At 45.6% G+C, this 13,179-nt stretch overlaps 1 protein-coding gene across 3 annotated transcripts in view; it reads right to left on the bottom strand.

Annotated features, from left to right (window-relative positions):
* The window catches only part of Chst15 (carbohydrate sulfotransferase 15), a 78,688-nt gene that overhangs the window by 25,486 nt on the left and 40,023 nt on the right, over positions 1-13,179 (bottom strand). For 2 of the 3 annotated variants that reach the window (XM_042701440.1, XM_042701442.1), the window contains exons 2-5: positions 8,635-9,675; positions 7,250-7,589; positions 4,487-4,633; positions 150-306 (exon numbers count right to left, since the gene is read on the bottom strand). In XM_042701440.1, the coding sequence (XP_042557374.1) occupies positions 150-306; positions 4,487-4,633; positions 7,250-7,589; positions 8,635-9,180 (1,190 nt within the window). In that variant the 5' untranslated portion in view covers positions 9,181-9,675. Of the gene's footprint in view, positions 1-149; positions 307-4,486; positions 4,634-7,249; positions 7,590-8,634; positions 9,682-13,179 lie in introns of those variants that run through there. The other variant, XM_042701441.1, reaches the window with a different exon arrangement.

Genomic DNA, 13,179 nt, shown 5'->3' on the forward strand with positions numbered 1-13,179 from the left:
AGTTTAGCTTGTTTATTTTGGGTTTGTTTTTTCTTAAAGTGGCAAAGTCCTATTTGTGGTGAGAAGCAAACATTGTGCTCCAGAGCACCTTTTTTCCCCACCCAAATGCAAAGCACCCACACACCACACACCCCCACCCCAGGGCTCACCTCTCCACAGGGTCCCTGAGCATGACAATGAGTTTGGCATCGGGCTGAAAGGCATGGATGAAGTCCTGGGTCAGGAATGGCGGCTCACCATCTGTGCTATTGTCATAGAAGAAGGTCCAGGCATTGTTATCCCACATGGTGGAGGCACTGGCCTCTCCTGAAAACAGAAGATCCAGCAAATGAACAGGTGCTGGGGTATGGGGTAGGGCTCCCACTTGGGTCTGGAGGCCAAGTCTGGCTCGCATGCCTTCCTCTTAAATAACTGTGACAGGCAAGTTGGTCAGCCATCACAGACAGTTAGGACTCTGGGGAGAAGTCCCACTCCTACTACAGCATCCTCCTACCTCCACTACAGGGACCCCGTGGCCCCTAAGGCCCTCTTTTCTCCTGCCCATCTCTGTCTAGAAATCCAGGCAATCTGCACAACACTGAGTATCCCAGTCCCCCCAGAGCTCCTCTCTCCAGGATGAACAAAAACATAATCTCTAATTGCGTCCATAATAGTTCCACTACATAATGCTTAGCTCCGCTGGCAGCTCATTGCTCTAAGGCATTTTAAGGGCCCACTGAGAATGTATTAGATGGTTTTCTTCAGAAAGTGTCAGGGAGAAAGGCTGCTTGGGGAAGCTGACCCTCACTGGAAAGTTGGATGCAATTTGTGTGCGTCTTTCCTGAGAACCATAACAAGTTAGTGACAGAACACACTCTAGGACCAAATGGGAGGAAGGCTTTGCCAAAAGCCCAGGGGGCCTCAGCCCCGGGCTCTGTCTTCTGCAAGGCCAGCTGTCTACTATCCACACCTCTAGCACTCCGTGTGCACTGGACAAACAAGTCTCAACCCTGTTTTCTCATGGTCCATATAACTGAAGGATGACACTGTTAAGTATACTTTCAGAAGGACAGCGATGAGGACAATGCACAGCGATCTAAATAACACAACCTCTCTCAGGTAACCGAGCTCATTATCTATAATTTTTTTAAGGAATATCTTCAGAGACTTAGAAGAGAAGGCAACTCAGTCAATGAGTTCTACAATCAATATCCAGACAGGGTGCACAGAACTATGGGTCATATCTCAAAGTCTTTCGTTCAAGGAGAATCTGAATCAAAAGACAGTGTCTTTGGTCAGTGCTAAGCGCATTAGGGCCTCATTTCTTCTGTTGGATGTGTAATCATGTCAGCTGAGCATTTCTGTCCTGGCCTGCTTTCCTTTATTATTTTTTGTAAGACATAATTCTCTAGGATACAAAAAGGCAACTCAATCAGAAGTCCTTTGAGAATTCTCCTCACAATGAATAGAGAATATAAAAGACAGGCATACCTAACACGAAATTGGCATAAATTCTTTCAGCTCTCAGAAAGGAACTGATTCTAGAACCACAGGGGCATTTGTCCTTCTTCCCAGATGTCTGTCCATTCATCCTCTATCTGCCTAGAAACCATTCATTTGGTATCTAATCTGTGCCCCTCTTTGTGCTCAGCACTCACTGGGGCCAGATGAGGAAAACAAAACACGTGGACTTTATAACCCTAAAAGGAGGGACAGACAATTGAAGAAGTCATCAAGAGCCAGGTGTGGTAGTCCACACTTGTAATCATAGCTGCTTGGGAGATAGGGGTAGGAGGATTGTCTTCTAAGAATGGTTCAAGCATAGTTAGTGATAACCCATCTCAAAAACAAACTAAAATCAAAAGGACTGGGATGGGACTCAAGTGATAGAACTTAAGCTCTTAACATGAATGAGCCCTGATTTCAATCCTCAGTACTGGAAGGAAAAATGAAAATCCATCAGAAGAGTTGAGAGTATATAGCTCAGTGTTAAAGCACCTGCCTAGCAGCTGCAAGACCCTAAAGGAGAGCATGCCCCTCCCCCAGTACAGGGGAGGAAGGGAGGGACATAGGAAGGGAGGGAGAGAGGCACAAGATACCGCGTGAAGTGCAGAGACTAGACAGACAGGGTGCTGTATCAACAGAAGCAGGGGCCTTTCAACATGTCCAAATCTCCAGCCTCCTGTGTGCCTCTCACTGCCAGAGACTGCTAAGGAAAGGCTCCTTCTGATCTTGTCCCAAGGTGGTGAAGGCTTTCTGGCTCTGCCAAAGCTCCAAAGGGAAAGAAGGGTGAAGCTGAGCTGAGTCACATTGTGGGGAGGAAAGAAGCCCAGAACTGACCTGGCCCAACAATCTCCCTGAACAGACATAAAAACTGAGTTCAGCCCAAAGCTTGACTTGTTATGTAGCAGGGCCAGACGCCAGCTCTTCATCTGCCTGTCCACCCTGCCTATCATTTCATGAGACCACCATAAAGCATATCAACTCCAGCTTTAGAGTAAATACCAGTGTGGTATTTTGACTTTCTGCCTTTTTAAAACCTAACAGTAACTAAAATTAGAGAACTAATCAAGCTTCCTTTCTCATTAACGAAGCCTCGGTTTCCTGGACACAGGATGAATAAGTTTCACTCTTTCACAGAACCTGAGATTTCCCAGAGGCGCATGGTATAGGAGTCACAGCAAAATATTAATTATACTTATTATTCAGGGGTATTTGGGCCTCCAAGTTTGAAAAAAATAACAGCCAATTCATACTGCAGGTTGGGGACACCCACTGGCTCCCAGTGGTCTGAGTTAAAAAAAAAAATCAATTTGGGCTTTGGCATAGACTAATATCTCCTTGATGGGACAGTTACAAGGAGAGATTCTTATACAGCAGCTGATTGCAACTCATCCTGCTCATGGAGAGATTTGCTGGGTTTACAGAATCAAAATATAATACACCCAGGAAAATTCAAAACTAGATCAATACTGCCAGTAACCAACTTGAGCAAAAGATGTGATGAAAAGTCTCTCTTTCAGAAGGTATCAGCAATACTCACCTTGTTCGAGCTGATTTCCAGTAAAAAGAGTTATGACTGAGTCCAGAGATCTAAATGTACAATATGCTGACTACAGGTAATAATATCATAATGCATGCCTGTGGTAAGGTGCCAAGAGAGTAGATCTCAGGTGCTCTTACCATAAAAAAAGGAAACCATGTGAAGAAATAAATGTGCTAATTTTTGTTGCAGTAATCATTTCATTATATATAAACACATATTGCATATATGTTATGTACATATATAGACTCTATTATGTAATGATATATATATGCATATTATATATATACACATTATATGTAAACCAGAAGCTGGTGGCTCACTTCTGTAATTCTAGTTACCTGGGATGCTGAGAATGGGAGAATCTCAGTTTGAGGCCAGTCCAGGCAGAAGAGTTCACAAGAACCACCCTCTCCTTCCACTCCCCCAACCCCACCTTTCTCAACCAATCAATAGCAGCATGTTGGCACATGCCTGTCATCCTAAACTGCATGGGAGAGAGAGACTGGGAAGACTCCAGGCCAGCCTGGGCAGAAAAGTCAGCAAGAATCCTACGTCTCAATGGGTGTGGGGATACACGCCTGCATTCCTATCTATAACTAAAGTCTAAAATAGGAGATTGTTGTCCAAGCATGCACGTGGCAGGAATAAGACCCTATCTCAAAAATAACTAGCACAGAAGGGAGAGGTATAGCTCCAGCAGCAGACTGCCAGCTTTGAGCAAAAAAGCCAAGCAAGAGTGCAAGGCCCTGAATTCAAACCCAGTACTGGCACAAAAAAAGGGCTGGAGAAGTAGCTCAGCAATGAAGCACCTAACTAGCAAATGTGACGTCAAGTTCAAACCCTAAAACTATCAAAAATACAACTCCAAACATATGGTTACAACTAAATATGCACAATCCAAAAGAACTCTTTAAAGGGTTAAGGTATATGTTCCAAACCGTCTTACAGATTTTTGAGTGATTAATCAAGCAACCTCATTTTGAATTCCCATAGGCATTAGGCTGACAGCTGCTTTTACCCAGGGACTGAGTGCAGATGGTGCCCAGGGCTGTTCAGTTCAGGAGATGCTGCCTTCATGCCTCATAGGATGGCAGTAGCCCAGGTTACAAAAGCACAAGTATTAAATCAATGGTTAATCAGTAGTCTAACTTGGATCAGTGGACTCTAAAAAGAGTCCACATGCCTGTTTAAAAGTTAAAAACAAAGGAAATTAATACTTTTTCAAAAAGTCATTTCAGCTATCCTAAGTCTTCATAGAATGGACAAGCTGTTTAATGTTTCTGTTTTATATTACTGGTAGAAGTGAGGAGAACATTTATGCAGATGTATAAGTGACAGTCTGGCGAGGAAGGGAAGGAATGCTCCGTGGTCATCTACAGCCATCTGCAAACGCTCTGCACATGAGGCAGAGCAGCCCAGAGAAGTACTCTCCCAAGCCCTGGGGCTGCCCACCAGCCATACCAATAATGATCTTATTCATCTTGCTCTGCTCTTTTGCAGAGCTGGCTTGCAGTCCCTGATGGATCTGGTGTGCAGCCAAGTCAAAGAGGTCCAGGTAATCTTCCACAGGGTAGCGGTCCCGCAGCCCATCCCTCAGGCGGACAATTCCTGCAAGAACCAAGAAGCAGGTTATTAAGGACAAAGTTGCTATTGCTGGGGTGGTGGTCTCCTAGACAATCACCAGGAAAGGGAAGGGAGGGCCCAAGGGGCCCACCTACAGCAGGGTCCAGGTGAAGTGTCAGCAGAGGTTACCCCAGGGACCTCTGGGAATTGCTACCCCCTTTCCAAACATGTATGCATGCTTCCCACCAGGATGGGCAGGGGCTGCTGAGAGCATCCAGGAGGGCCAGACCTTGGGACTTGGTTAACAAGAGCACCATGTGAGGCTCCAGTGAGTGGGCAGCAGTGGCACCCAGGATACACACAGTGTGCCAACCAGGAAGAGTTTGGAGAAAGTCAGCCAGCAAGGAGGACCACATCCTGTCACCTCCATGGTGCCTCTTTTTACACAAGCCTGGCAGCATCTGCCTGCTGCTTGTTCACAGGGTAAGGGGAACTGGTCATCTCTTGGATGGATATATTCTGGCATCAGCCACACATGGCTGAAATTTGACCTTTGTCTTAAAATTGGGCAAGTGCTCACAGAAATGGAGAGGCAAAGGGTGAACAAATGCAGCAGTGGTATTCATTGGATACTACGTTGAAAATGTTATACAACTTGTGGGTGGGGACAGGAGGGAAAAACTGGGAAAGAGCAAAGGGAGCAGGTGACTCTGTCCAAGAAAGAAATGCACTCAATATAGCTCGCTAATGAAAAGGTGACCCCTCTGTACATCACCTTTATGATAAGAATTTTTAAAAATTAAAGTAAAAAAAGGGCAAGTTCCACTTGCAAAAGTGTGTGTGTGTGTGTGTGTGTGTGTGTGTGTGTGTGTGTGTGTGTGTGTTGGTACTAGGGCTTAAGCTCAGGACAGGCACAGTCGTTGCTTTTTCACTTAAGGATGGTACTCTATCACTTGAGCCATAGCTCCACTTCTGGATTTTGGGTAGTTAACTGGAAATAAGAGTCTCATGGCCCTTCCTGACCAGGCTGGCTTTAAACCATGATCCTCAGATCTCAGTCTCCCAAGCAGCTAGGATTACAAGCAAGAGCCAACGGCACCACATTTTAGTAAGCATAAAAACACACACGCACGCACGCGTGCCCAATACCTCAGCAACTAAATGACAGCATAACAGAAAGAGATTATCTGTGGTCTAGGCAATACCAGCTTCTAAGGCTTGCCCCTGTTCTTTCCTAACATTGGCCACCTGGTTTTCATTAAGGGAAACAAGAGGCCATGGAGGGAAGTTAGCACTCTGTAGTGACCAAGTGTGTTCACATACTTGGGCTAATATACAAACCAGAAGCCTTGGCCACCAGAACAGTCACTGCTAACACACACACACACACACACACACACTTTTTTTGTTCAGTCCAGGATGAACAACACAATGATGAAATCCAAAATCAGTTTGTCAGGAAGCCCTAAAAAGAGATCTAAGAAACACTTGAGTTTCGTCTAGCAACCTGGGGCCCTTTATGTGGAAAACATCCTGATGTCCTGCCCAGACTTTGGCAGAAAATAAGCCATGTATCACCCTGTGACCAAACGTCTCCTGGCAGAAGGGAAAAGGTTATGAAGAGGAAATAGTGACCAGAGGGCCCCAGGGTGCCTGGGCTGGGCTAGAACAGAAACCAGCCTACAGGAAGGGATGGACAGTATCTATGGTCAACTCATAGCAAAGCAGGGTGTAGAGAAGATTTTATGGAGAGAAGATTCTCCGGAGATATTGCCTTTATGTTTCATACCACAACACATGAGGCAGACAGGACAAGACACACAAGCCAAGGCTGAAAGCAGATGTCTCTCTCCCAGGTGTGGGGGCTCCAATGAAGTGGCACACAGTTGGATCCAGGCCCCCATGTCGTGGTGGGCTGCTTCTCACCTAACCTGGTCCGGCCATGCATTGCTCACTGTTGGAGTCATGCACCAAGAGCACTTGCCTAGCACGTGCAAGGTCTTGGGGTCATTCAATCTCTGGCATCGCCCCCATACACATATATACAGACAGAAACAGGAAGAACTGCCTATTCTGTACCAGTCCCCTTGCCCTGCACACAGGTGGCACTCAATCATTGCTTACTGGATGGTTGAAAACTGAGTTCTGGCCCTTGGCAGTCCCTGCCCATGAACTGTTGCTACGGTTTGGAAATGGTTTGAGTGTGTCCCCCAGAGGCTCACAGGATGGAAGCTTGGTCTCCGGTGAGGCGGGGCTAAGGGACCTGTAAGAGGCAGGACCTTGGGGCAGGGGATGGGGTCACTGGGCTCCTCCTGGGAATGGATTAAGTGCTGATTTCTTGGAGTCACTCAGTTCCTTTGCTAGTGTGTAAAGCAAGGCCCTCTGTGTGCACTTGGCTCTCCTTCCTTCTTTCTCTGCCATGTTTTCTTGCAGCCTGGGAAAGGGGTGGGGTGGGGGGAGAACTCTTGCCAGATTGCCAGTCCCATGCTGTCTGACCCTTCAGTCCTCAGAATCAAGAGCCAAATAAGCCCTCTTTTCAGTTTCCCAGAGTCTGGTCTTTGGTGTCAGCTGCACGGAACAAGTCTAACACACCTGTGTACTAAGCAGTGGCCACAGCTGGTGGATCTCTGCGTCCTCACCCACTCCCGACCCAGCCCTCACCGAATCGCTTCCGGGTCCACCAGTGCGGCTCCTTGATGGCCGAGAACTTCACTTCCGGGTGCAGGCGGAGGCGGTCGTAGAGGTCGGTGGTCCCGCACTTGGGCTGCCCGATGATGTAGAAGCGCGGCAGGCAGCGCAGGCGGAAGTGCTTGCCGCGCATGTGCGACAGGTGCGCCCAGAAGGCCTTGCGCAGGGCGTCGAAGGTGGAGCGGAAGCGGCGCGAGTAGAGCACGTAGGAGTTGCTCAGGTAGGGGTCGGTGGTGTTCCTCCCCGAGAACTCCTCGTACCAACAGGGGCTCTCGCTGTTGGGGAGGAATTTGTTGGGGATTACTGAGAACATCTGCCGTGAGAGGAGAGAGAAGGGAGAGACGCACAGGAAGAAGAGAGCATTAGCCACGCGAGTCATCGCCACACGCCCCATGGTGCTCCCAGGAGGACCACAGGGGACCGGATCGGAAGAGGCAACTGAGCTAAGATGGGCCATCGACGTGGGTTTTCCCTTTCCCAAAATAAAAATTGCGTGAGAAAATGAAACTTCCATCAATATCCAGCTGACTGTGGTCCCTCCCTCCCTCCCTCCCTCCCTCTCTCACACAATCTAGCTGAAATCTTCTCACCACTTGTACATTTCCGTAGCCATTCAGGACAAAAAACAATGATTAAGACCGAACAGGAAAAAAAAAATTAAAATTATTGAAATTAAAAATTTATTTAAAATTATTAAAAATTAAATCCCCAAATCTAGAATTCTAAGTGATGATGCTCTACAACCATGGTGCCTCCATTCCAGGCAAGAGTGCAGTCAGGAGAAGGGGGTAGTCCTTAAAATAAATATTTGTAGTGGGGCCATTTAGAATTTCTTAGTGTTCCACAGCATAAACAGACAAAGCTACTGCTGTTCTGTGAAGCTGTCAAATTATCCCTGCTAGCCGAGGCACAATGGCTCATATCTATAATCCAGCTACTCTAGAGAAAGAGATTGGGAGGATCTCAGTTCCAAGGGGGAAAAAAACAAACAAACCAACCTAGACCCAATCCCAACCAATACAGTTAGTGGTTCATGTATATGGTCCCAGATGCATGAAAGCTTAAGTAGAAAGATCACTTTCCAGGCTGGCCCAGGCAAAACCACATGATCTGATCCAAAAAGTAAGCAAAAAGAATTGGAGATAAGGCTCGAGTGGTAGAGTGCTTGCTTAGTAAGCTCAAGGCCCAGTTTCAACTCTAGTATCATCATGAAAAAAAAAATTATCCTGGCTACATCTGAGAAAAATTTCTATCATTTTCCTCTTGTGTTCCCAAAGATGGCGACAGGAAAGAAAGGCCTCATTTTTTTTTCATTTTCATTTTTTTTTCATTATCAAGATGAACACAAGGCTACTCACATGCAACTCCTGCCTCTTGAGATCTTGTAAGTCTGGGAGCTGTCTGGTGGTGAACTCAATCCTGGCAGTGATACTATTGATAATTAATTTAATGCTTGGATAGTCCTTCACATAAGAAATGTTATTTACAAAGGGTTGGTGATGATATTCTTTCATGTCACTGGGGTTTTCATTGTCCATCAAGCTGGGGTTACTGGGAAAGCTCCCATAATGGAAAGGGGATGAGATCAAAAGCTCCTGGTGGGCCCCAGAGAGGATGTAAGAAGCCATGACTAAGGTCATTATTATCAGTCCAAATACCAGGCTACATCGCTTCCCCTTCTTAAAACGCAAAAACCCACCCCAGTTCTCGTTCCCCTCAGTCCTCACTTCGAGAACAGCAAGCAAGTTCATCTGCTTACTGTCTACACGAAACAGAATTTTGTTCTCTCCTTTGCACGTGGGGCACACCTGGTGACTGTGATGAGGGCCTTCTTGGCAGCCGACTTGCTGTTTATGTGTGCCGTCAGGTAACAACTGTATGCAGGGATTAATGCAGTGCCTCATGATAGTGCCCGTGGGCGGCTGGCTTAGCAAGCCTAGGGCAAACCCCCAAGGAATGTCTATGCATGTGAGCTGTGCTGGAAAACTGTAAGTTAGATGTCCCAAGATTCCATAAGATGGTCAGAAAGGCCCAAGCATCAGAGGCTAGGCTAATGTGAAAATGAGCAGACACCAACACACTAGGGAACAGGAAAGCAAATTCTTTGGTTCAGTTCTTCAAGATGATAAAAGGAAGCACTCTCCAACTGTCTATGTTCTGTGCAAGCCACTGCGACACAGAAGTGGTCACAAGTTCGAGTACAAGTCTGCCTAGTTCAGGTGTTACCCATGGTACCCAAAAAGGTGGGAGCAGTATCACTGGAAACCATGGAGACACATGAGAGATTAAGAGAGGTCATGGTTATCTGGTGGATGGACGGATCGGCACGTCACCACAGAGGGTCTTCACTCTTACATCATGTGTTCCTCCGGAGCAAACTCCAAAAACTTCCAGATTACCTAAATAGAAAGAAAGTAAGTGTTATTACAGTATTATATTTTTATGTGGTAACAGTGATATATAGGGATCATCTCCCAGGAAGGGATTACAAGGTTGCACTTCTCTCTTCTACAGGGAGCTTTGCAGTTGTCTTTTTGTGGTACTAGAGATTGAACCAAGGGTGCTGAGCATGCTAGGAAAATGCTGAACCTCTTGAGCTACCACCTCAGTCCTTTAGTTTTTGTTTTTAACACTGGGCCTTGATCCTTTGTCTAGGCCAACCTTGAACTCTCAGTCTTCCTGCCTCTACCTCTAGAGTAGCTGGGCTTACAGGCGTGACCACCAAACTTTGAAGGTTCTGTGTTTGGCTTTGGAACTCATTCTCTGCCACCAAATATGGTCCTTAACACCAGCACCACCATCCCCATAGCATACACCATCCCACTGTCCCTCCAATACCTCTGCCTATATACATCTAAGCTACAGCACCCCTGATGCAAGAGTTTGTGGCCATTCTCAGATATGTGCATAATGATCATGAGTTTCAAAGATGAAGTGAAATATCAGTGCTTTTCATCAATGAAAAATTTTAAGGAGTTTTAAGTGGAAATGAGCAAAGACAAACAGGGTTAAAATAGAGTTGCCTACCATCCCTCCTTCCCCCTGCCCCTTCCCACCCCATAGGATCAGTAGTATTTCAGCTACAGCTAATCTTTACTATGGGTTTAGGAAGCAAAAGTTAATGAAACTCTAGAAACAATGAAATGGTTCTCTTCTTCAGTAGAGTGTATCATAAAAAAAATCATTTGACTTTAAGTTATTAAGCAATTAAATCCAATGTACAGTATTCCTCGGAGCAACATAAAATTTCAGACCTTGAAGTAATTTTTCATTTTCATCATCAGGGGAAGACATGATTCTTTAAAAATCCCATTAATGTGATCCTGTGGTTGTTCATACCACACTTTCTTAGAGATGTAATAAATGGAGCAGTGGATGAGCAAAATTGAGAGGAGACCTACTTAGTTTCTAGCTGTGGTAGACCTGAACCTACCATCTATGTGACTTTGAGCAAGCTATTCAGCCTCTCTGAGCCTTGTAAAATTAGAATGAAAACAGTTATCACCCTTGTAGGTTTGTAACAAATGCTAAATGACTTAACATGTGTAAAGAGTGTGCATAATACCTGAGAAATATCTAACACCCTATCAAGGTATGTAACATTGATAATAATAGCATCATCCATGACTATAACTATTAGGATCTTAATTGTCAGTTAATTCCAAGAACATCTGAAAGGCAATCCCAGATGGGGAAATCCCAACCCACATTATTTTTGATTATTGGTTGATACCCACAGGGGTAAAACTGACTTCCAACTCTATCCACCTCTCCACACTCCTTACTGTACTCAGAGAGGTGGCACTAAGTAACCCTTCATCAGAGCCTCCACCTACTGGCTGGAGGACAAGCAATCAGCACCCAAGAGAAGAAACGTTCACTTCCCTTGGACCGAAAAGCCCATGTTTTCTTGAACTATGCCAAGCAGTGTTTTTCCCAAAACATCTTCCACCCACAAAATGTTCTGCATGCTGTCTGTATTTGTGTTTGAAGGATTTGGAGAAAAGTAGGAGGAGGGGATGGAGAAAAATCTACAAGATTATTTATGGCAGGACTTTCAGGGTTTTTAATATGGTAATGAGCCCTGTGAATCCACAGGAATATAAGAAGCAAAACTGGCAAAACACAGTCGGCCAAGAAATTCTAAGGTCTCATGTCCTGGATGGAGGAGGGCAGGTCAGTAGATGCTGAGCTTGGAGTCACGCAGGGCCCAGGCAGCTGGAAGACTAGAGAGGAGGGACGTGTGGGAGGAGCTACCCTCTCTGGCCCCCTCTCTATCCCTTAGGACAGCTGGAGGGGCATGTCAGGATCCTCCAGGCTCCACTCTCTGCTTCCAACTTGCTCAATCACCCCTGACCCATCACTTGGTACAAACAATTCCGCCAACCCAAAGAAACAAAAGGGCAAGAGCCCCTACTTGGAAACTCTACCACTGGAGCCAAGAAAACATTTTTTCACATGTCCAAGACAAGGCGAAGCTGGGGTTAAAAATGAGACTCCAACCAGGAGTTCAGCAGGAGGCAGTTCGCACCCTTCTGTCTTTCAGCTGCTAAAGGTCTAATTAGATTCTTTTAAAAAAAAGAAAAAGAAAAGGATAAACAAACACAGACTCTGAAGCCACAAGACAAGAATGTACATAATCTGAACCCAACAGAATGGACAAAACATTCCTAACCAAAGCCAAAGTTATTTTAAGAAAGCAAAAAAAAAAACCCAGGGAAGGAGAGCTGACAGTCTCCACAGTGGGCATCACAGTGCCAGGCCAAGTGTTCTTCCCCTGCTCAACTGTCCCTCCATCCGCAGCAGAAGCTGCAGGACCCATTCGCACACATACAGAACTAAGAGAAAAAGCAGATGCTCCTGAGCCTTGGCAAACATCAGAGATGGTATTTTCTTATCATTTGTCATTCATTCATGCATTCATTCACTCACTCACTCATCCTCAGCTCCTGGCACACAGATTGTATCTTTGGAGTTTCCTGACTGCTAGGGTCCATAGAAGCATCTTTCATGATTCATATAAGCCCTTTTGGCCACGCCCAAGTTTATGCTAATGAGTGACCTCTAATGAGGCTACTAAGTGGCTTCAGGATGGGAACTGCCTCCCAGAAAGGCCAAACCTTGGACAGAAGCTTGGAAATCTCAACCTACAGGTAAAAGAGTAGAGCTGGAGACAACATTAATCACCAGTGATCACCAAGGTAATCAATATGCCTACATAATGGCCTATAAAAATACCTAACTCAAGGATCTGAGGGCTCTAGGATCAGATAACACATGTAGATACAGGCATATAGGACAAAGATAGGGACGCTCCATCTCTTTCTGTCCCTGCTGACTGGTCCTGACCTTCACCCTCTATAACAAACTGCTGATCCTGAACACTTCCCTGAACACAATAAGGTTTTCAGTGAGTTACCAAAACTGCACAAGATGCTATGGGAACACACACATTTGTGGCCAATTCCCACAGGAGTGTGGGTGGCCTGGGAAACCAATACTGTGAGTGGTGTCTAAGGTGGGGCAGACCCTGAAGACAGTCCTGAAACTCCAGAGGGTATCATAGTCGGATAGCAAAACCCCAGGTTAGAGTGGAAGAGTTGAAAATTTGTTAGTACAGGAAACACACTGGGAGGGGAAAGGACTCCTCTTTTACACAAATACAAAACTATCTTATATTTTCCAGTTTTACCAAAATATGCAGCTACTGGCTAGCATGTAAAATATCATCACCAATCTTGAGAGATTACATTGCCCAGCATCTTCATAGGTGAAGCTCTCCTGGAGCTCTGGGGAGACGGGAGTCATGTAAAGGTGACCAAGAAAGAGGTGTCGTTATATCACACTAGGGTGGGGGGGGGCTGTAGGACAAGATATAAAGAAGTTACAATGAATCAATGAAT

This window comes from Dipodomys spectabilis, unplaced genomic scaffold, assembly GCF_019054845.1.
Source record: "Dipodomys spectabilis isolate Male_0828 unplaced genomic scaffold, ASM1905484v1 ptg000289l, whole genome shotgun sequence".
In the NCBI taxonomy this organism is placed as follows: domain Eukaryota; kingdom Metazoa; phylum Chordata; class Mammalia; order Rodentia; family Heteromyidae; genus Dipodomys; species Dipodomys spectabilis.